Raw genomic sequence first — 25,054 nt, forward strand, 5'->3', positions numbered from 1 at the left:
GTCTATTTTCCCCCCAGTAATAGTTCTGTTTCTTTCGCTAAACTGGAAAGAGACGGGGACTACACAGCACTCAGATTCAAAAATGTACATGCACATGACGCAACGCAGCCGCCGTGATGTCTCTACTGCGCATGTTTGTGAAATTTCCACTGTCACTTTAAGGCCGCCATATTTTCCCCTTAAGTCGAGCCAGTAACATTTTTTCAATGCAAGCCTTGGCCTGCATAAATTATGTTCATGACGTAGTGCAAAATGCCAAAATTGTATTAATTTTGCGGGACTTTTTTGCAGATATCGACTCTATGCTTTGCCTTCAGGTGTTTAGACGTCACCTGAACAATATTGACGAAGATCGTGATTAAATATTAAGGAAAGGAGGTTCTTCGCGCTGCGACCCTTCTTATCAATGCAAATACCTCTTTTGTGTGCAGCCATAGCGCCTGTCTGGAAGCTGTGAGATGAATTTTTAATTATGTGTGTCTACATCAAACTGTGCCAAAGCTGTCCGAAAGAGGAGAATCTACGATATTAACCGACATTCTAAAGGTAAGTTTCAAAGGGAAAGCATTTACGGCCGTTGGTGTTTTTATCGCATTGTTAGACGAACTGCTAAGAGGAAATGAGTTTTTGGTTAATATGCAATGTTCGTAATTAGCATAATTTATATATTTATGATAAAGAGAAAGGAAATACATAAAATGCTGTCCCCTGGCATAGTAGTGAACTACATGGTGTTGAAGACGTGTGACGGTAACAGGGTGTCCCGAAAGCTGTACGCGGCGAGATTTTTATTGGATCAAAAATCGGGGTGGGGTGGGTTGTAACACCTGCTGAAGTTTTGACAGATGTAATATTTTCATGGTGGGTTGGGTCATAGCCCCAGATTAATCAGTTTTTTCGGCTAAGGGAAGGAAGAAATCAGGACGTGACATTGAATCCTTGCAGCATCCACAAACTGTGCTAAGAATATCACAGAAATGCTGTTGAGGCTTCGTAGCCTAGGCCGCTTTACAACGACGAAGGAAACATTTACCCCTTGATGCGCAGTGCATGCATAATGTTTGAAATAGACAGCTAGTCTCCTGAAAATTTGAACTAAGCCGCTCTGTCGTTTCTACTTCAGTGAAATGTTGCACGCTTGGTTCATATGGCTATCAGTCTGAGAAGGTGCCAGCCACTTCACCCTACAGTGAGCTAATCAGCGAAGGACTGTTATAATGTGTTAAAAAGAAAAACACACAGAACACACGTACACACTCTTTACATTTTAGTGCATGTAGGTGACCATTTGAACCAATTGTGGCTTGAGGTTATAGCCTACCTTCTGGAAATGCTGCTATTGTCACCTATGCACTGCACAAGGAGTGTTCCTGGTGTCCAGGAACCGTGGGATACGCACCTCTTCCGAGGCCCTCAATCTTTGGATCCATACCTATTGCAGTGCTCCAAAACACATAGAAAGTATATAAAGTTAGCCTACATCTCACATTGTAAAGAGAACTGTTAGCTAAACTTGACACTTAAAAAGAGCACCTATACAACCTTGATTCACAAAACCCAAAAAATATTTTGCTACCCATAGCCTGTGACCTCTACCATGGAATCCTGAGTGTCCAACACTTGCATCTGTCATCAAGCCACTTCTGAGTAATCTTGAGATTTCGCTTGGAAAAGCACACATGCGGGACAGTGGACACCGACTAATGAAAACGTGGTGGTGAATTAATTTGTACCAACATATTCCATTGCACGTTGTAGAAACAAGGCTGGTTGACTTCAGGCACACTTACATGGAGACAAGGATCAGATTATTAAAAGCCCTTTATTTATGATTGGGCAATAATATGAGTATAAAAAACAGACTGGTTTCAGCCTGACTGGCCTTTTTTACTCTTATTATTTCCCAATCGTAGGTAAGGAGGTTTTTAATAATTTGATCCTTGTCTCCATGTAAGTGTGCCTGATGTCAGCCAAGCAGCCTTGTTTCTACAACAGCTTTTTTGAACTTCAAGAGGACCTTGCATGTACCTGGAATCTACTACGTCCACGATCTGAGCATTCGGTATACCTTCCCTTTTTGACATTCTATTGCCCCATGACCTTTGTGTGGCACTGTTATGGATGGTGGCCAGCAGCAGAGGTGAGCTAAGGAAGCTGTACCCTCTTGGAGTGCCAAAAGATTTTCATGATGAAAGTGAATTCATGGCTAATTGGTTGCAGAAAATAGAGGAGATAGAGGAATGACGGCAATGTTGTAATTATTCTCCACAATACAGGGGTTCGCTGCCCACAATACAGGGGTTCGCTGCCAGTGGTAAGAAGAACGTTTCTCTGCCATGTGTATCTTGACAGTTGGATAACTGTCTTTACTCGTTACTTTACTGTCTGATGCAGAAGAGGGATGTGTGCCATTGATTGATTACTGTACTTGTTGGTCTTTCGAATGTCCAAACAGACACACTGCTGTCTTGAAATAGGCCTACAGTATACGTCACGGCATGACATCAAAAACAGGGTGTTCTTAATGTGATTTAAAAAACAAGCATAAAGATGTTGAGGTTGTGAGTAATAGCTATTGTTAGTTATTGTAAATTGTCAACACTGACATTATTTAGTTCACATTAATGCATTTTTTTTCAGGGGGATAATTCATAGGTTTAAAATGGAGCATTGCAGAGTTGAACCATATGTCTCTTTCAAAGTTCCTCACAGGTGCTGAGAGCTTGGTCGTTGTCCAGAATGCTGAGCCAGTGAGAATCCACGGGGTGACCCAGTTCTGAAGCATGGACTCAGAGGAGCTCTCGGCGAACAACGCACCCCTCACCGTTAACGAACAGGTAGCCCACACATCCAGCGTATGGTCTGTTAGATGTGACCTCCAATCTGTCCTGCTTGCCCCAACTCTGCAGCCCCAATATCCTCACCGCACGTTTCACCATCACAATACAAATTCATTTGTCGGGAATGATTTAACAAGAAAAACCTCTATTACACATAACACCCTGTGATTGTTTTTCCCATTAAAACAAAAACACTCTGCAGTTGCTCCCTCGAGATATTTCCGTCACATTTCCTCAGGCTTCTGTTTCTGTCTGTTCAAGCAATGTCTTGTATGCTTGTTGTCAGCCTACTCAAGCCGTGCTGTTTGAGGCTGGCACTTAAAACATTGCTTAAGCTATTTGTGGGCTGGTGTTCCTGCTCCAGTATGCTCTACTCATGCCATGTGTGAGAACGTGTGTCTTTTTTTTCTTTTGTGTGTCCATTTTATTTTCATTTGACCCATTGTGTCCTAATGTGTGCTTGGCCTCTCTGTCTATTCTCCTTAGCCATTCACTGTCTGACTGCAGAAGTGTTTTTTCAGCCATTAGGTTCCTGCACTGTGAAATTCTCTGCTCATGACGACCAGGTATGCACACTGTCCCACCTTCTCCTCTGTTTTCACTGAGATGCTCCGTGTCTTGCTCAGGTGCCATTCGCTCCATCCTCTCCTTTCCTTCTTCCTCTCCTCTGTCTCTCTCCCGTTCTCTCGGGATTTACTGGGGCTTGAGCAGATCAACAATCTATTTTTCCCTCCTAGGGGACTAGTTGTAAGGGTGAAATGTAGACCAGTTGTGTACTACTTTTTTTTTTTTTTTAAGGATATTTATTCTGACAGGACAGCGAAGATTGACAGGAAGTGAGTGGGAGAGAGAGAGATGGGGTGGGATCGGGACATGACCGCAGGTCGGATCCAAACCTGGGTCCCCATGGGCACCTGGACCCGTACATGGTACGGGCGCTGTAGCCCGTTGCGCCACAGCGCCCCCAACAAGTTGTGTACTTCTAGGTGAACTTGGGGAAACCAAACAGTCCAGTGCCAGCCATGTCTGTGCCAGTTCAGCTGGTGTTTCTGCAGCTTAACCAAATTCTTAGGGTTCCCTTTAGAAACAGCCAGCAGTGAAATATTCACCCTAATTGAAATAGAAAGGGCTGCCTTCACAACGACGCCCTGGTGGTATTTCTTTAATTGCTGTGATTGCTCAGTCCACCACTGAGGAGCTATAAGAGCTGTAATATAGTCGTATGGCTGTTTTTTTTCCGTGTGTGTGTGTGCAGCAATTCTGACTTGAAATGTTTGTGTATTTCCCATAGCTGAATAGATCAGACTATTCTCTTAGCCTCTCAGAGTGATAATGAGGTATCGGTTTCCATGATGTCCCTGAGCAGCCCTTCCTTCTCATGCAGGTCATTGTGATGTCTGGCCATGAGACGATCCGCGTCCTCGAGGTGGAGGTCGACTCTTCCCTGACGTCCTCGGGCTCGGAAGGGAAGGCGGCGGCCGATGGCGAGGAGGTGGGGAAACTGACCTCGGAGGGAGGGGCTCCGAGCGCTCCTACCGGAGCCAATAGAATAAAGACAGGAGGTGAGGCGCCGAGAGTGACATGGAGTAAATGTATGCTCTCCTAAGCAGATGGACTACTGTTCTGGGCTCTTTATAGGCTGCTTTTTTTAATGCATTCACAGAACAGAAGATCCAGTGCCATTTTGTGATGTTTGTTTCACTGCCACTAAAAGATTTCCAGACATTCAAGATATTTGTAAACTGTAGCATTTTATTGAAGATGTTGGTGATTGTTTGTATGTGTGTGTGTGTGTGAGAAAGTGACTAAATACCAACCCCTCTTTGCAAAGATCAGTGACCTAGGCTATGCATGTAAGTTTGTGGCATTGATATTTGGTAGCCTGGGACATGTCCACAAACTGATTGTCAGTGGACTAAGACTGGCAGGGCTACCAAAAGGAAAGTCTAAACAGTTGGCAAAATTCTGCTCCATATCAGCTGTGATAGGCAGCCTTGCTGTGTGGCGTAGGCGATGCTTTATGTACACTTGAATGTCAAAGCTGTGTCATCTCTTGAGAATATTTGAATCCTTTCTGTAAGAAATTTGATTGGCGGATTCAAATAAAGAAATCAAATGTGTGTGTTGTGTGTGTGTGCGTGTGTGTGTGTTTGTGCGTGCGTGTGTGTGTGTGTGTGTGCATTAGGTGAGCTGGAGGTGTCTGCTGAGGCTTCAGCCCCTGCTCCTCAGACTCTGATTAGCTCTGAAGCGGTCAGTGTGTCCGTTCATCAGCCACAGACCACTGTGCCCATCACCGTCCAGGCCTGTCCACAGGTGAGCCTCTCTCAGCCCTTAGGTGGGGATCACACTGGAAATAATGAAGCGGCAGCGGTAAGCGCAACGCTATGCTCAGACCATAATAAGTTATATCTCGTTCCTAAGTAACACAAACGGTTTGCCTAAACTAACAATCGAATATGCTCGCGTTGCACTTTGAAAGTTGAACCAAGTTCAACGCTCAGCTTGTTCAACGCCGCCACCGTTCCGCTGCCGAACCATAGAGAACAGGAAGTAGAGAATAGGAAACCTGCCGCTTGCCGCTGGTCAGTGTGATCCCTGCCTTACACTCAGTCTCTGTCTCAACCCAGGTTGATTTGCAGTGTAGATTTGATACTGAAGAAAGTCAGAATATTATCAGTTTCAACCACATCCTTTGAAGTAAGATGTATGAATAAAATAGAGAATAGTCTGTTGTCAAGTCTATGCCCAATTCTCATGAAGACCACCAATCATCTTTGTTGAACACAGCAGGATGACTAAACAGTGTTTCCTCTATGTTGATTTGGTAGTGGCGGCCCCCCATGGTTTAATTTTATTCCCCCACGGTATCAGAAATGGGGCAGACGTACAATAGTCGCAGTTGCCTTTCAAAATTCATTGTGCAGACCTGTTGTAGATTCTGCAAATATACAGCTCAATCACAACTGAAAATAATGTCTCATTGTGTGTGAATAGAGGTGAATACATATAATTGTTTGTGTTGCAGCAAAGTGTCTGTTGTCAGTTCCGTGGGACGGGGGGACGATGGGGGGGGGGGGGGGGGGTGGTGGTTCGGATAGGTCTGCCCCCACTGCTTAAAAAAATCCTAGAGGAAACACTGCTAAAGTCTTCTAAGAGTAAACAAACTTAAACAAAAGTCCTCTTGTGGCCCACAAGGAGACAAACAACTATGAACAAACACCGCTTTAAACAAATACATCTGTAGCAAGCAAGCAAGTACACAGTGATCATGAAGGTGCAAACCTCCTTATAGATTCAGACTGAGTTGTACTGCAAGCATAGCAATTTCCTTCAGTTACAAAGAAGTCCTGTAGAAGTCCTGTAAGCAGTACCATTCAACCCAAACACCTGGCCCCTGAGCCATAATCTAAAAAAACACCCATGAACTTTCACCTAACCATACTCTATGTTGGCACCTCACAAGTACTAACCAATCAACAGACTTCGTCACATAAGTCCAATCAGGTCTCGGCCTATTCCATATCTGAGCTGGAATGCTGGCACTCTGTTCTGCGTGCAATGCCCTCTCACCTCTGGTATGTTCCGGAGGGAGAGAACCTCCTCTCCTAAAGCAAGTGCACATTTGCGCGCGTCGAAGATGTGCATCATTGACACACTGTTCCAACTGTTGGGAAGCACACAAAACCCCCGCATGCGCATTGACGACTCAATTCTCGTCACGCGCCGTGTGCGCGGGACACAGACGTGGGAGCATGTCACGGTCTTTACACTAATAACACCTTAACACACCTATGCACTTACCATGCCCTTCCCTCCTCTAACACCTTAATACACCTATGCACTTACCATGCCCTTCCCTCCTCTAACACCTTAACATACCTATGCACTTACCATGCCCTTCCCTTCCCTCCCTCCTCTTCCTCCTTCCTCTTCTACCACTTTGTCCCTCGAGTACGCTTTGACCAGTACTTACTTGTGCACTCTTATCCTCCAGTAATAATATGGATTGATGTAGTATTAATTGCTACCTAAGGTCTCATGTGCGTTGTAGATTGAATTTTATGAGTCATTATTATAATTTTATAAGTCGCTTAGGCCCCTAGTACACACTGCTATCATGTCTGATGTAACCAGTTCCACTGATTATAGTGGAAACTAATTTTCGTGGCAGACGCTCAGTAAATGGAACACTTGCGCGCATGGTGTTATCCTTGTTAGGATAAAAGGGTCTACTAAATTAATAAATGTAAATGTCATGTAATGGTCCCTATGGGCCCTATATACAGGGTTCCTGTGCAGTATGAAAAACCTGGAAAAGTATGGAATTTGATTTTAGTAATTTCCAAGTATGGAAAAAAGAAACAAGGGTATGGAGAAATATTTGTGTTTTCAGACTATTGCATTTGCAATAATCACATTTGCAATAATTCATTATGACTTCACTTGGGTCATAATGAACCATTCCTACTGTTGTGTAGCTTAACTGTCAGTCCCCATCGTCAAGATACAACTATGATACAACTAAAAATGAACCAGCTAAATGGACGAATATTAAGTGTCATTTTTTAGTTCACTTCAGTTGTCCATACCTTTGTTTTCACCGAGTTATCCCAAACCAGATGTGGCCGCAATGTAGAGAATATGGTCAGAAAAATCTACCGAGAAGTTTGGAAATTTGACTAGGGAAAAAGTATGGAATTTTGAAATGGAAAATGTGTAGGAACCCTGTATATAGTATGCCAGTTCAGTTTACTTATTTATTGTTTTTTGTATTTGTATTTTTTTATTTGTAATTTGTTGCCTTGACTGACATTGCAATTTCGTTGTACTGACTCTGCTCTGTATGATGACAATAAACTGAACTGAGCTGGTCTGTTCCTCCAGGTGCTGACCCAGGACGGCTTGGCCACCCTGATGACGGGCATGATGGCGCAGCCGGGCTCCCTGGGCCAGCCTCTGCTCATCCCCATCAGCATGGCCGGCTCGGTGACAGGGCAGGGCGGCCTGGCTGTGCTCACCTTCCCCACGGCCACGGTGGCCACCCTGCCCGGCCTCGCCGCCAGCTCGGCCGGGGGCCTCCTGAAGCTGCCGTTCACTGGCCTGCAGGGTACGGCCCCGTTCACACATATTCGCTCATCGCCTGTCTCTTGTCGTTGAAATGATTCTAACACCGTGTCCTAACTCCGTTTGAATACTCTGTTGTCAATTGGAGTGTCCTAACTAGATGCAACAATGCTGTCAAAGTCCTTTTAGGCAAGTCCCTCCACTCAGCGGCCATATGGCAACGCTTTTTGGGTACTCATCGGGCATCCATTTCGGCAGAAATGCGCGTGCGCAAGGCTTCACGACACCAATCTTGCTCCAGCGGCGAGATCACAACACATGATTGGCACGATGTCTTCACAACACACCACATTGGCTCAATGTATTCACAACACAGCACATGATTGGCTCAACATATTCACATGTCAACGTTTTGCCGTGGAAGGGGCGTGATATGCGTAGACAACTGCCATATTGGCGTTACAAACTACGCCCATGCTTTTCTATGGAGGATTTTTTGAGTGCTGTGTCTCCTCATTAGAAAGACTCTGATGCTGTGCAGTGCGATGTGATGGAACGTTTTGAGCAGGACTTTTGTCAAACACCGTTGTTCTGCACATTGTTTTGCTCGTGTTTTAAACACCATAGACTGTCATATTTAACAGATTCAGTGTGGACAGAGTGAGAGACATGGCAGTTGATGGCTCACATGTAGTTAAGGATATACTGTAACTCTGTCGTGTGATGTTTTTCAATCACCAGTTGCTGTTTAGCCTGTAATCGCTGAACTACATTAACATTACATGGTCTTTTGCCAGTCGCTTGCGGTGTGAATGTGGATTAAGAGACTTGATCCATGCCTGTTTTGGTGTGGGGGGGTTTAGATGACCTCATAGTACTTCTTTAGTACAACCTGGGTACATTTCCATATTCAACCATTCTGTTTCAGGCTTCTTGGAGTAGGTCACTATGAATTTATGCACATCAATGTGTGCAATGAAGTCTTTTAGTGACCTTGAATTTGGAAATATGGCATGTCATCATTTTGGTGTGTAACATTGAAGAATTTCACTTTAGTAATAATCCTGAATCACACAAATATTAACACCAAACAATTCCTCTAGCAGCTTAGACAGTGTAGTCTACACATATGTCTATTTCTAGATTAGAGCCCTGCTGTGCGCATGCAGGGAACTGGGTTTTTGTTGGGTTTAGCCTCCAGTGATAGCAGGGCTTGGCTAATGCTGAATGATTTTTCTGCTTCATCGCTGCTCATCAGACGTCCCCTTCGGTTATTTGACTGACTGTCCTTGAAGATGACCTTGGGCTCCTGCTGGTTTTTTTGGACTTCATATGTCTCTGTTTGTTTCGTCTCTCCCCCTAGCCGCCACTATGCTGAACTCAGTCCAGCCACAGCTGCAGATGCCCACGCAGACGCTCTTCGCTCCCCAGGCCTTGCAGTCGGTGCAGGCCGCCATGCAGACGTCCACACAGAGCACGCTGCCCACCACGGCGCAGGTTGCCACAGCAACGACAACGGTGGCCACTCCCAGAACCTCGGAGCCCAGCGCATCCGTGGCGACACTCCAGACAGCTGGGTTCTCCATAAATCCCGCCATCGTACGAACGCTTTTTGTTCCTATTAGAGCTCTACCGTTGGGAAATAGTTTAAAAGCGCTGCTGGAGTCTGTGTGCTCAGTCATATGCTTGTAGGGAATTGTGGGTCTGCGTCCAGGGAGTTTCTGCTGTGGCTGACTTATGAACCCCATAATTTGTGCTGTCAAGTTCAGTTTGGAACAAGAAAGCAAGCAGTACAATCCACTGGAAAAACCCTCAGCACCGCTAACTACATTTTACATTTGATGGCTTTCCTTTATATTTAGATCATAGAGCCGCAGTGCAGTTTTTGTACCACTGTATTCTGCATTGTGAAGTGTATTTAGTTTGTATGGTGGAACGATAGCCGATTTCATGATTCATCTAATTGTCTCTTCCCAGATCAGTGCAGCATCCTTGGGTGCCCAGCCACAATTTATCAGCTCCCTGACCACAACTCCTATTTTCACCAGTGCCATGTCCAATATGGCTGGCCTCACCAGTCAGATCATCACCAACGCCCAGGGACAGGTGAATCACAAAAGACCACTGCCACACTTATGTTAAGGCCTCTGCCAAACTGCCGTTTGCCAAATGATATTAAATTATATTAAATGCCAAAATGCCTTGATTAAGTAAAGAATGAATGCTATGTATGCCATCTGCAGTGACAGAACTCTAGAACTCTAGACAACAAATATCCTTGCGTGATTACACAGTGACATTCTCAAATGGCACTATAGTCATTGAGCTGTATTCACTTGGGACAACCTGGAAGAGCTATGTCTTATCTTAGAAATTAATGCAAGGTAATGGTCATGCACTAATGAAGGGGGAAAAATAGCAAAAAAAAATGTTAAATGTCATATGTTGCCCTCTAATTTTGTCTCTAGGCCTTTTCATCCAAATTGACCTCTACCGTTGTGAATGCACACATAGTTTACTTCTCTCAGCAAACTAGCAGAAACAGAATTCGGCACCGTATCCTGATATGATACCCTGGTGCTCTGACTCCTGCTGAGGTTAATAGCTATCAGTGTTGCGCGGTCTGCCCGAAATTAAGCGGTTGCCCGCGGATGACCGCGGTCACCCGCGGTTATGAGTCATAAACAAAATATTTTAATGATATTCGGGTCATTTGCGGACGGGTCAGTTAAAATTAATTAAATATATATTTTCTACAAATAGGCCTACTTAGAAAATCGCGAGAAGGCTAGCATCCATACAGTAAAGCATCAATACAGTAAAGTCAACAGTAGCCTAAAGCTGAAGACGCGAGTTAAAATAATAAAGACACCCCTTCAGGGAAAGCGATATAGGCTATGGGAAATATTGGGAAAAGTTCTTAAAGAAGATGACAGTACAAGTTATGGTCTATAGGCCTACTTCTTGCGAAGCCATTTAAAAGTATGACAGCCAAAACGGGCAGCCTGCAGGAATAAATGTTATGGCACAGACTACAGCCATATCTACCGGTATGTATAGGTTCGTGCATGCATAAATGTTACCTTAGTTCGTTGTGTTTGTGACTTTAAACAGTGGATGTGCTTTAGTAAAGCTTTGTGCTTCATTCAGCATTATAAACCAGTTCTTACGCTAAAGTTTTGACCAGCAATGTCTCCCTCTCTTGCCTACCTTGCCTCACCATTTCTGTTTTCGAAAGAAAGATGTATGTAAGATGTCAATGGCCTTCAAATCTTATCCTAGTGTTCTAATCCTTGGTGGTTGCGTGCGTGCTTGCGCTCTTATTCTCATTCTCTCTCCTGCGCAAATGTCCTGCATGCCTACTGCGTGTAGTTCTACTGCATAAAGTTTCGCAAATAAATTAGTTTGTTTTACAGAAATGGCCTATACTGTCACACTGCATGCAGGCTATAACCAAAAGCACACCTTTTGTAAATAAGCGGGTCGGATCGCGGGTCGGGTATAATTTTGTCCTAATTAATATTCGCGGTCCGAGTTGCGGTCGGGTTGATTAAAATATCGGGCGACCGCGGGCAGCTTGTGACCAAACCCGCGCAACACTGATAGCTATGTAGTTAATAAAGTATGGGTTATTACAAACGGCACCTGCTTTTGCCCCTCCTTTTCTCAGGTGATTGGCACCTTACCTTTCCTGGTGAATCCTGCCTCCCTAGCGGGCGGTGCTGCCACACAAACCTTGCCCACTCAGGGCCTGCAGGTCCAGACGGTGTCCCCCCAGCTGGTGCTCAATGCACAGGGCCAGATCATCGCCACCATCGGGAATGGCCCCGCCCAGGTGCCCACCACTGCCGCTGTCTTGTCCAAGCCCTCGGCCGCACTGACTTTCACCAAGCCAGCCTCACAGGTACAGCCCAGCCCATACCCACACCCATACCCATAGCCACATCCATACCTATACCCACAGCATACCCATAGCCACACCATACCCACACCCATACCTATACCCATACCCACACCCACACATATACCCACACGTATACCTATACCCACACACCATACCCACACGTATACCCATACCCACACACCATACCCACACGTATACCTATACCCACACGTATACCCATACCTATACCCACACACCATACCCACACGTATACCTATACCTATACCCACACACCATACCCACACCCATAGCCATAGCCACATCCATACCTATACCCACAGCATACCCATAGCCACACCATACCCACACCCACACATATACCCACATCCATACCCACACGTATACCTATACCCAAGGATTAAAGTTCTCCGTCGTAGGACGGATTTCCGTCAATTTGATTTTAGAAATGTCATATTTGAGATCGATGCAGATCCGATGAGAAAAAAATAGGAGGGGGGGGGGACTGTCACCTTTGCTTTTCCTACAAATATACTACAAATTTTCCTACAAATATATTTGCAACTACAAATATTAAGTAAATGTTTAAAGACCTAATAGTGTTTTTGAGAACTTTCTGTGTCTCAATCAGTGGCCGCTCAAGAAGATAGCCTACGTCAGCCATGGCTTCGCTTTGTTTATGTTGTAGCTGCACACTTGTCTCGAGCGTTTGCTTAAAAAAAAAGAACACGTATGGAGGACTAACGGTCTAAAAGTTGGATTATAGTGACACAATCGAGACAGCTGATGAGGTTGGCCAATCCATTTAACTTTTTTGGATATGAGAAGAAGCGTAGGCTGTGTTCTTTCCGTGCATCAATGTAGACAATTTCTTACTATCGCGAACTCTTGTCAGGGGAGGTCATTCATTTTGGGTGTCACCTTGAACAGATAGCCTGCTATGCCACCCGATGTAGGCTACTATTGTTACAGTTTTTAATCAATGCAACTAACATTATGTGAAAAGCGACGCAATATAAACCGTAGCCTATGCAATGTATTATCCCGTCTGTTATGACAACAATGTTTTTCACAATTTGCGACGGAAGGTTTTGACTGAGCGTGTTAACATAAAATAATAATAATATTGTCATCATCGCGAACTGTCGAGTAAGGGGGTCAGTCGTGTTTGTGACGCACAGACAGCCTTGTAGCCTATTTTGCTTAGGCCTCACTTTTAACGACAGTAGTGAGTGTATGTTGACAAAAAATAATCATGCAATTAAAATAGTCAACTTAAAACTTTGCTATAAAATATTATTAATTTATAGCACAAAACCATAACCAGTAGGCCTACCAGAACCTTGCATATTAGCGTCATGATTTGTGTGCGTCTATTTGGCAAGGCCACTAGCTGTCATGGATGCGTTGTTTAAAGGAAGGCAGGTGTCAAAAGTTAAAAAAATATGGGCAGCTGTTGGAAACGGAGGAGAACTAACAAGCCATGGTGTAAAGAAATTAAAGGAACCGTATGTAAAAAATGTAATTCAATTAATTATAAAATGGCCCTGATTTGTCACTAGACATTAGGAAATCATGCTAATTTCAAATATTTATATCACTGACAACAGTAGTCCGGCCAGGATATCGTCATTTAAAAAAGTGAAGTTGCAGCCCTCAACTGATGTTAATGTTTACATATTTGTGTTTTAGCCTGATCCGCCACCCTCCACCTATCTAGTAATCACAAAGTCAGTAGTGTTTCAGCATCTGGGTTGCCAGCTCTGCTCTAGTTACCACATCTGCGGTGTACACCGCTCTACAGTATTTTGAAAGTGATTGTAGTACCAGTGTTGGCCAAAATCCTACATACGGTTCCTTTAAAGTGCCAGGGGTTTGCTTTTGCGTGGTTCGCTGCAAGAAAATTGTTTATGGATGCAATAGGAAAACGTTTTAGCACGCCACCAATTAGAAGACCGCCATAAGGTTAACGTTCATGCACTTCAGGACATCTTCCCTACCTGGTGCAACTAGCCACCACGACAGAGGTAGGCTACGTTTATCTATGGCTGACCGTTTTTACGTTTAGAAAGTAGGCTACGCATGTTCTTTCATAGCGCAACACGACCTGTCCTCTTGTCAATCTGTTGCTGAAGACAAAAGCGTCGTCTCCAGATTGTCGTTATCAAATGCGCAGACCTCCTGCATGAGCACACACAGTATTGCTGCTCATTGGAAAACTGAGTTGTCTGTAAAACTCAAAATTACCATGTTTCATTAAATGCGGATGAGGCAACAAATTGAAATATGAACAATATCTAGAATGTTCTGATTCGTTACTTTGATGAGGAAATGGGAAGTCTTGCAAACTTGATTTTATAGTTTTTACCTTGTGTTGAATTGCATATTAACAAGAAAAAAATCTCCCCTTTAAACACTTTTGGCCTGAAGTAATTAAATAAGAGTGTGTTAAAGCCTTTCTACAATATTGCTGCAGTAGAAAAGAACAGCAATGGCTAATCAGCAATGGTCAGGGATGGTACTAAAATATATTTTTGTTCATCAAGAAAACTCAATCTCAATCAAGAACACTGTCAATTCGCCTTATTCACATGGTGGCCATTGGCGGCTAAAACGAGGCTACAGGGTACACAAACCATAGGATTGTTATGTTCTATGCATTCACCTGTAGGTGGCATTAATTATATAGTAAGTGTACCCTGTAGCCTCGTTTTGGTTTAAACAATGGCCGCCGTGTGAATAAGGCGAATACTCCCTTTACTTTGCTGTTTGCATCTTCTTGTACATTAAAAACCAATAGGTCACGACCGCAAAAGGGGTGCTATCTCTATAGGTAGATATGAACAACGTATGACTTATGGCCTGAAAAAAGTTCAGTCAAACGATTTTTTTTCACTTTAATCCCTGTATACCCGAACGTATACCTATACCCACACACCATACCCACACGTATACCCATACCTATACCCACACACCATACCCACACGTACACCTATACCTATACCCACACGTATACCCATACCCACACGTATACCCATACCCACACGTATACCTATACCCACACACCATACCCACACGTATACCTATACCCACACACCATACCCACACGTATACCCATACTGTGGAAGAATTTTTAGCTTAAAGGTCTGTAAAAACTGAAATAAGGTTCGTCTTTCTCGTTAGTAGTTTATTAATCTCTGCACAGAGAGGTCTCATAAGCATCAGGCATTCAGGATACAGAGACAAAGTCTGTGCACCCAAGAGACAATCAGTTGTTTCTCACCAGTGTTGGGAGTAACGCGTTACAAAAGTAATGTAATTACTGTAATATATTGCTGTTTGCGGTAACGCGGTAATGTAAGGCATTACAAAAAAAAAATTGGGTAATATTTACTCGGTACAAACTTCAGTAACGCGCGTTACAATGCAGTTTAACCCAAAATTAAGCGCTTGTTTTGTTTTGATACATATTCTCAAACACCACGCGAGAACAACAGAGGAGAAAAAATCCGCGCAAAATAGTAGAACGTTATCTCCTGATACTGGTTGAATATGACTGTGGCTGCAGCAGACTCGCAGGCGGACTCTATTTGCGGGATGGACATAAGCCTACGCTCATTATTTTCATCTTGTCAGAGACAAGGCTATGAAGAACATAATAGTTAGTGCACTTTGTGTGCGAAACCGAAAGATCTCTCACCTCGCGAAATAGCACAAGTAAATTAATGAAACATCTAAAGTAGTGCCACGCTAATCTTTTTGATTCTTGATAAAACACAAACTATGCTGTTGTGCATGTCAGCTTTGTGCTGTGAACTTGAATTGAAGAGAATAAAGAGATAGAAATGCAGAAAAAGATTGTGTAGCCTGGCAGTGCCACCGCTCCCACCACGCGCATCACGCACTTTGCGTTGGGCACCAAAGGACAGAGGGGGCACCCAAATGTAACCAATGAATAGTAGCTTTACTGCAAACTGCGTTTCACTCTTCATCAATAACGTTTACAATGTCAAAATGCACTAACACGATGTTACATGCAAGTTTGATACCTTTTGGGTTCTCTCAATCACGTAGTACTAGAATTGGTGGGTCTTCAATCATTCGTTTTCCAAACATTTAGGCTACATGAAGCACATGATATTCTGAGTCGACTGAAACGCATTCCATTCAGATAGCTAGGTGGATACCAGGCTCATAATTCACTTGTATTCGCAAAACGAAATGTGAAGGAACATGTCATTGCATACTTCCATTTCCAAAGCAATGAAGGTTGCTTTAAACAACTTAACATTGTGCATATTATTGTTAATATTGTGCTATCAATGTAACTCAAACAAATAAGGCTTGTAAACAAGAGCTGGCAAAAGGGCATGACAACGTAAAGATCAAAGCTCTTAAAGTGACAGTGCACCATTTATAAGTAAAACAGCATTTCTTCAGAAATTAATGTTTAAAAATACACAGTAATGGTCTGTAAATAATAGGCCTTTTATTTTACTTTAGGTGTTTGAGTTATCATTTAAATGTCACTCACTCAAAGCCACTCACTTAGGGCACTGAAATGGCGACCATCTTGACATGTCTTTATTAAAGGAACCGTATGTAAAAAATGTATTTCAATTAAAATTGCCCTGATATGATACTAGACATTAAGAAATCATGTTCATTTCAAATACTTATATCACTGACAACAGTAGTCTGGCCAGGATATTGTCATTTAAAAAGTGAAGTTGCAGCCCTCAACTGATGTTGATGTTGTCATGTTGTGTTTTGGCCTAATGCGCCACCCTCCACCTATCTACTAATCACAAAGTCAGTAGTGTTTCGTCATCCGGTTGCCAACTCTGCCAGTCAGAGGGGAGGGGAAGGGGATACACCGCTCTACAGTAATTTGAAAGTGATTGTACCCGTTTTGGCCACAATCTTACATACGGTTCCTTTAAGCTTTGATTTACAATATAGTAGGCTCTCTATTGATTTTAATGAGTAGGCCTAGGCCTTAAAGTTACAGTATTTCTATCACAATTTACCAGACTTTGACCTTTTGTCGGTTTTTAACTAAATTCTGACTATGATTGTTCCTTGTATTGCATTATGAGCACTGCGCCTATTGCATTCTACTGTTGCCTTAAGCCTAGCTCAGTCATTATGCTATACCACATCTCCCTCCATTGGAAGAGCAAGCTGCATTGAGCGTAATAAACTGCATTTAGAATGGCAAATCCATATTTCTAGATATTTTGATGAAAGTAACTTAAAAGTAATGCAATAGTAGTGTAATGCCTTACAATTCAGAGACAGTAATATTATAATGTAACAAATTACTTTGAAATGACAGTAATAAGTAATGCATAGTACATTACGATTTTGAAGTAACTTGCCCAACAGTGTTTCTCACACACACATTTATACCTTGCACAGTATCATAATCTCATTGTATCATTGTATCAGTACACCCTCTCTGCACATACTCATGACTTGGTCAATACAATGGGTTATTTAAGAATCAGGAACATTAAGAACATTTCTAATGTCATACAACACATGATTTGCCATCGGACCATTAGTTATTGAAACAGCAGTATCAAATAATAAGAACTAATAAGAATTAGTGTCAAACAGAAAGAATGAATTCACACTGCATTAGAAGTTTATAATTTAAATTATAAGAAACATCACGAGCTAGGCTAAACACAGGAGAGTCCATTCAAAAGTGTAAAATCTTACAGAAATCAAAATTTAAGGTCCCTCTTTGTCATACCCACACGTATACCCATAATCAAACCACACCTATACCCAGGGGTCGAAATTAACTTTTTGGACTTTAGCGAAAGGGGCTGGTAGATGAAAAAAATTACCGGCCAGACATTTTTTACTGGCCAAAACTAAACAATGCTTTTCATAACTATATCATAACCAATAACTTTGTAGCCTATAAACAGACAGTGTGGAAGCAGAGCGAAGGAATTATGTCTTGATCAATAATCAAGGATCTTTGCTATAATGACCGCTACAAAAATATAATGACAGTGGCACAGGTTTTGAGCTCTATATCAGTCTTTCATATCATTCTGTGAGTAGTATGTTCGCAATCATTTAAGGTGAAAGTAAGCAAGTAATAGGCTACGTTTCTATGCAACATCTGAAACTTTCAAGTTCTATTGACGATCTATTCGTTTTCTCAACAGATGCATGAAAGGGTAACCAAATAACTGTAAGACTCGTGAAGTTTCATTTTCTTGTTTCTTGTTCTGACCATGTCAACATTGGGTGAACCAAATACCGGAGAAGCGGAGTTGATATGGCAAGCCAGTTTAACGTGTTTAAAGTAGCCTATTCTCGCAGTTGATAAGCAGCTGTTTTCCACATGCCAAAGTGGCACAGTACCTGCCATAATTCAGCCGCCAATACAAAAATATACTCGCCATTGGTGCTCGGTGGGTGTTAATTTCAAGCTCTGCCTGCTATAGGTGAGGATCACATCAGCCAGCCGCAAGCGGCAGCAGCAAACATAATGCAACGCTCAGACCATAATAAGTTTTATCTCGTTCCTAAGCAACACAAGCGGTTTGTCAATTGAATACGCTCGCATTGCGCTTTGAAGTTCAACGCTAGTGTTACGCCAGCATTGCCACCGTTCCGCTGCTGAACCATAGAAAACAATAGGAAACCTACTGCTTGCCGCTGGCTAATGTGATCCCCGCCATACCCACACCCACCCCATACCCATACCTACACCCATACCCACACCTATACTCATACCCACGCCCACACCATACCTAGACCCATGCCTATACCATGCCTATACCTAAACCCATACCCACACCCATATCTATACCTATACCCATACCTATACTCATACTCATACTCATGGCCGTGGGTGAAGTTCTCTGCTTAAAAATTGTGTGATCTGAAGGACAATTCAATTGTTCTCACTTTTTATTGCTATTTATGGAAATGTCTTGTAGCTGCATCCATATGCACTTCAAACAGCAATTATATGTAATTCAACTTTATGCCACTTCCCCCCCAAAACACTTTGTTGACTCTTCCAGGGTCCTGTGGTGACCATGGCACAGTCCCCCGTTGCTATTGCCCCCCTGGTCATCGATCCCCAGCCCTCCGTGGTGAAGCCAGTGCCCCCCTCTCTGGCATCTGCAGTGCCCTTGGCCAGCGGAGAGGCGCCCACAGTTGGACAGCTCGTCAGCAGTGCGTAGCCTCTGTTTTGCTCTTGCTAATTATCCTCAGTGCCGGGCACAGCATCCAAATTAGCCCAAAGTTAAATTACGCCTGGCAACCTTGGCAGGACGCCTGAGAACATTGTATGTTTGTTTATTACTCTACTCATAATCATAACATCCCATTTAGAAATAGATACAGCCAGAGAATGGGAGGCTTGTGACATAAATGGCTTTTGAGAAGTGCTTTTGGTGCTGGCCTGTGTGATATAAACACAAGCACCCTGTCCTCTTTCAGTAAGGATGACACATGGCATGTACTTCAAAGAAAATCCGTGTTTTCCATTTTGTAATTTGTTCTTGAGAATGTTAATGTCAAATGTACTCCATCCTTGTCATGTTTTTGTTTCACTACACTGTATGCTGTAATAAGATGGGATAGTCCTCACATATACTTATAGTGTTTTAAATTAATATTGCTCTTTTCTTTGGTGTAGAAAATGTAGTCATGCTTACTCAAATTATTACTATCTAGATATTTTCCAACAGTGCTTAGAAGAGCATATATCAATGTCTTACCCTATTGAAACATTAATGTGTGTTAAGATTAAATCATGCTTAGCTGATCTATCTTTAAGATGTTAAATTAGGGGAAGGCAGTCTTGGCCTATGAAATTAATGAACCAAGAAAAATAACTAGCTGCCTCTGAATTCTTAATGTTGTAGTCCATAGAATGAATGTTGATAGAATGTTGTCATTTGGACAGCTGGCCCTTGTGCCATGTAAGGTTATTGGAAGAAAGTCTCCTTTGGATTTTGGTTCATGTTTTTTTTTATTTAGCGCAGCTCTGGCTAAATGGCTAGTGATCTGTCCACGTCTGTCCACAGAGCCGCCTCAGGGAGGAACAGACGAGGAGTGCATAAACCTGGAGGAGATCCGTGAGTTCGCCAAGAACTTCAAGATCCGCCGGCTCTCGCTAGGTCTCACGCAAACGCAGGTGGGCCAAGCGCTGACCGCCACCGAGGGCCCCGCCTACAGTCAGTCCGCCATCTGCAGGTGAGACGGCTTGCTCACACAGAGCGAGAGGAAGGACTGATGTGGTCAGAGGTGGCTACCTTTGGTAACACTGCTGTATCCGAGGTTATGAATTATGAATAAGGGACAGCACTCAACAGTTCTTTTAAGCTTGTTTAATCGCCCCACAGACATTTTGGGGCCAGGTGCCCTTTTTCAGCGTGATATGCACTTTAGTTTATAAACTGTTGAACGCTATCGCTATCCTTAATTCAAAACTGCATCAGAGGTTATACCACTCTAATTGACATGCAGAGTGCAGCTGACTTTTCACACTGAAATTTGGCTAAATGGCAAGAATAGGCTGCAATACAATATGAAATCGTGAAATATTTTACTTGTATGCGTAGCTATCTGTAGAGTTAAAACATCAAACACATTTGATCTCATTTCACTCCTCTGTCAGGTTCGAGAAGCTGGACATCACCCCCAAGAGTGCCCAGAAGTTGAAACCAGTCTTGGAGCGCTGGCTAGCCGAGGCCGAACTCTGGAACCAGAAGGGTCAGCAGAACCTGATGGAGTTTGTGGGCGGGGAGCCGTCCAAGAAGCGCAAGCGCCGGACCAGCTTCACGCCGCAGGCCATCGAGGTGCTCAACTCCTACTTCGAGAAGAACGCCCTGCCCACCGGCCAGGAGATCACGCAGATCGCCAAGGAGCTCAACTACGACCGCGAGGTGGTGCGCGTGTGGTTCTGCAACCGCCGGCAGACACTGAAGAACACCAGCAAGATTAATGTCTTTCAGGTGCAACAGCAGCAACAACAGCAACAACAGCAGCAACAGCAGCAGCATCAGCAGAAGCACTGAGAGCACAGAACCGCTCATGGCTGGCTGTTCAGCAGTGCAATAGGATGGACATAAGGGAGGTTGGCATTCCAGGACTAGGGGTTGTGGGGTTTTTTTGGGGTGAGAGGAACTAGAGGAGAGCAACATGAAGGAATAAGGAAACATTTTTAATACTGCAACGTGAAGGCACTTTTTTGGGAGAAAGATGAAGGCAGTCAAAGAGACACACAGAGAAACAAAGGCAGTGGAACACAAGGATGAAGCTTGTGTGACATGATGCTAAATGTGAACAATTCAGTGCTTACCTGTTTCTTCACCTTTTTTTATACTGAGGAACGGTAGCAAATCTGCACCACCACATTCTTTTTGGGGTTTTTAAAATATATTGAAATATACCCTCATGTGTAATTAAGAGACATACAGTTGATTTCATATTGGAAGCTCAATATCATAAACTTTACATTGTAAGTAACACTTTATTAGGCCTCAGTTAGAGGTCCGTCATCATCCACTGAGGAGACCTTGGGCCCCACCCCCTCCCCTCCATCTTGTTGTTACAATTTGCCCTAGTTAAGAGGGTGAGAGTCATATTCCTGTGTAAACTATGGTCCTGGGAGACTCCAGGTCTGTGCGCGACTTTGGAGCAGTTCATTTTTCTTTTCTGTCAGACGCACAGAGGTACGTATCATCAGCTTTCTCCTCAACTTTTTATGAGTTAGTGTGTGTGGAGATGGTCAGTGTGTGTGTGCGTGTGTTTTGTCACATTTGACAATCATATATCGTTTTTCAAGTCAGAGAAATGCATGCCCGTTGTTTCCCATTGTGAAACTTTCTGTTTGCCAAGAAATTTTGAATGTGTGTTTTACCACAAACCCAGTAATACATGCCTGTTGCTCTATATAGAGACCCACAGTCATGACCATAACATTATTGTAAACTGTTACTGTTAGTGGATATATTTAGTGTGCTTTTTATTCTGCCTAAGTTAGGCAGGAATACGAGATTTTTCTGGAATACATAAGCTTCTAATCACAAACCAATGTTCTCTAATGCAGCATTGAATTCTAAAATGATATTATATTGTGAAAAGAATGACTGATATGAATTCTGTCCTCATTAATATTTTGCTTTCATTAATAATAACATTTCAATATAATTGAATATATTTCTATTGTTATTACCATTAAATAATAACTTTTAATTGCCATTGTAAAGTTGTTATTTTACATGATGATTGTAAGACCATGCATTCATAACACAGTTCCTGACTGGTTTTTACTAGAGTTATGTTCTGAAGATGTTTTATGATGAAATGACTGCAAAAAGATCTCCAGAATAATTAGCGGTTGGTTCCGCCATTTGTAATTTCTGAGACAGTTCCTGAATTAACTGTGCTTTCAAAGAATTTTCTGTAGAGTGAATGAGCAACTGCATCTCAACATTTTAACTTGACATCATAATGTTATGAACAGTTGGGGGTCTAAACAATTATTGTTTATATCCTCTGTAAACTGATAAGTAATTAGACAGTTTATATCATTAACATTTATTGGAATTGTTGCATTTTTTAAACAAAATGTTTAACAGAATAACAATCATTGAGAAAGGGGAAAACTCAGCTTTTTGAGAAGAGAGAAAGTTTGACTTAGAAACTTGAAATCACAATGACAGTCAGACATAGCCTGACATCTCACAAACAGAAGACCGAATCCAAGCAATAGTGAAATTGTCAAGTATATTTTTGTAGCTCTTTTAAAATTTGTAAGGACCAATAGGTCTCAGAACTTCTTGGAGGGAATTCATTGATTTGTAGGCCCTATACAACCAGGCGATAGGGATAATGGTATATTGACATAAGTTGATGTGAGAGAAGATATTACTCCAGTATATTTCACAGACAATGTTCAACATGGGTGTTGCTGTAAATGATCTAGAACTTGGACAAGAGACCTTTGTTACAATTGTGACTTGTAACAAATGATTGTTAAATTCCTGCTATAGGCTTAGCAATGATGAATGAGACGTTGAGGTAAACCAGCATATCTTTTATTATATGCTTTATTTTGAATGATAAGAACCACTTGCAGAAAGTTCAGAAAGATTTCCATCAAAGGAAGTAAGCAAAGGAAGTAAGCATACTAATGCAGGTAAATGCTATTTTTACATAATATCCTGGCAAGTGACAGCTTGCTTTTAGCACAAAACACAAAATGTTCAGGGCTTAAACACAAATTAACTATTGCAATTAAAAAGAATCTGCAACTTTTTTTACTCTTTATAACACATTACAATATTGTTACACTATAAGCTACAACTTGCATATACCAGCCATTAGATGAGATAGACATTGAATGAATTCTGAACTATAACCTGAACTTTCCATTCACTCAAAAACACTTATCAAGTAAGAATTACTCTCAAGTGGCTCTCAAGTATTGGAAAGTGTCTTATATGGTTTTCATTACCTGCCTATGTATTAATATTTCAGTTGGATCGGATATTTACAGTGACGCTATGCACAACTTCAAAATGTTGCTCAACATAATTTTTTTACATTCAGTAAAAAAAGTGTAAATTAATCATTTACACATTCAGTCTTCTGGAATGCCTATAACTTCTATCAACTAAGCTTTGTCTTAAGGTTTGTGTCAGATTCCGTGCAGCATAAATTTCTTCTACAACATTATATTTAGTCATACACTTTTATGATATTAAAAAACAGGATGTGTAAGAAAGGCACTCCCTACATCAATTATAGGCATTCTGCATTGAGGACGTACATTTTACATTTTACAATTCCTTGTCATTTTGTATGCACAATGTATATGGATCTTACAGGTCAATTAAAGTAATTTGTATGGTCCACATGTATACATAAAGCTCCAGCTAGTGTAAAACAAATGGCAATGTCACATGTCCTTTTTTATTTTTGTTTTCCCTTTTTAAATAACATGTTCATGGGAAAATACTTTCTTCACTATCAAAGGATTAGTAGGAATAAGCTGGGCTGTGTAAACAATGGCCTTTGATACAGCTCAAAACAAAATTACACTTCAGTAATAAGCCTTGCATGGGCATGCTACTTTTCTCTGAGCATGGTGTCTACTTTATCTGTTTCTGTTTCCTCTTTCACTGTTACAATTTAACAAGATTGTCTCATTTATCCCATTTTATTGTCTTTAAAATGAATGAGCTAACTTACATTTCTTTTTAAAGGAAATGTAATGTATGTATTTTATGTTTTTGTAAAATCTCACTCTGAGGTCAAACGATTTGGTTTATCATAAAATATTGAGATTAAAATCCTTAACATGCATTACAGTAAGGTATAGTGTCTCTCTCTCTCTCTCTCTCTCTCTCTCTCTCTCTTGCTCTCTCCCTCTCCCCCTTCCTCCACATCAACTCTTTTATAGTTCTACGGGTTTTGATATGATGACAAGTTATCATGACAAATTACCCCACCCTCCCCATACAATATATTATAAATGGATAATCATCAATCAAATCATCTGCTGCCGTTAAACCCAGGGTTTCCATGGGAGGGCCAGCAATTCAGCAGCTTTAGCACCCTAATGGACAGTGCCATAGGTCCTACATATGGACCCTAACTCAAGCACACATTGGTTCTTGTAGTGGAGTTTGATGCAAATTCACAATTCATATTTGTGCGCATCACACAACATTTTCCTGATTGCTTAATTAATGATCATCTGAACATCAGTGATTGTGCTAAGATATAGTCATATGTGAAATTGTGTATATTAGTTCAGTGGAGTGAGAGCTAAATTATCTTTCTGGTCAAGGTTTCTTTTATTTCTTTATTAGTTAAATAATTTAATGATTAAATATTGTTAACCATTTTGGCAGCTTTTCAGATGCTATACTCATTCAATTGCTTTGGTGCCATCTAAGAAATGTATTAGCCTACAATGTGCAAAAGAGAAAGGTGCTACAAGTATAAGGAAGGGTAAGATAAATGTGTGCATTTATCTTCAAACCCCCTCTGGAATCACATTTCTAAATGTGTGCCATGTTGAAATAAAGAGCTAGTGTGAATATGAAATATGGACATAATTTTATAAGTGTAAAATAAAACTATACAAATCATTTGAATGTATCCATTCATGTCAATGTTGGGGTTTAAAAACACAATGCGCAAGGTCTTAACAGTCTTCATGTATTACTGGATGATACATATTGTTTGAATTATG

At 41.9% G+C, this 25,054-nt stretch overlaps 1 protein-coding gene across 5 annotated transcripts; it reads left to right on the forward strand.

The window, feature by feature from the left end:
• The first annotated feature begins 182 nt into the window (after window positions 1-182).
• pou6f1 (POU class 6 homeobox 1) lies at window positions 183-24,473 on the forward strand. Of its 5 annotated transcripts, XM_076276144.1 has the most exons (12): window positions 183-546; window positions 2,703-2,837; window positions 3,362-3,406; window positions 4,225-4,402; window positions 5,026-5,153; window positions 7,725-7,947; window positions 9,268-9,503; window positions 9,882-10,010; window positions 11,575-11,808; window positions 18,861-19,014; window positions 19,872-20,040; window positions 20,465-24,473. In XM_076276144.1, the coding sequence occupies exons 2-12, from the start codon at window positions 2,784-2,786 to the stop codon at window positions 20,862-20,864; spliced, it is 1,950 nt and encodes a 649-aa protein (XP_076132259.1). In that variant the 5' UTR covers window positions 183-546; window positions 2,703-2,783; the 3' UTR covers window positions 20,865-24,473. The 5 variants fall into 5 exon arrangements, with proteins under 5 accessions (XP_076132259.1, XP_076132260.1, XP_076132262.1 ...); XM_076276145.1 differs by lacking the exon at window positions 3,362-3,406; XM_076276147.1 differs by lacking the exon at window positions 183-546 and having other exon boundaries at window positions 2,721-2,837; window positions 3,327-3,406.
• The last annotated feature ends 581 nt before the right edge of the window (window positions 24,474-25,054 follow it).

Source organism: Alosa pseudoharengus, unplaced genomic scaffold (assembly GCF_046254945.1).
Source record: "Alosa pseudoharengus isolate Yale_2024_CS ecotype anadromous, Long Island Sound unplaced genomic scaffold, YU_APseudo_1.1 YU_APseudo_1.1_scf_9, whole genome shotgun sequence".
Lineage (NCBI taxonomy): Eukaryota > Metazoa > Chordata > Actinopteri > Clupeiformes > Clupeidae > Alosa > Alosa pseudoharengus.

Excerpts from the sequence above, each read along its gene's own strand:
- pou6f1 (XM_076276143.1), top strand. The coding sequence starts at position 3,293 with ATGTGTGCTTGGCCTCTCTGTCTATTCTCCTTAGCCATTCACTGTCTG. Across the intron at positions 4,403-5,025 it reads CAATAGAATAAAGACAGGAG|GTGAGCTGGAGGTGTCTGCT; the intron begins GTGAGGCGCCGA and ends TGTGTGCATTAG. Across the intron at positions 11,809-18,860 it reads TCACCAAGCCAGCCTCACAG|GGTCCTGTGGTGACCATGGC; the intron begins GTACAGCCCAGC and ends TGACTCTTCCAG.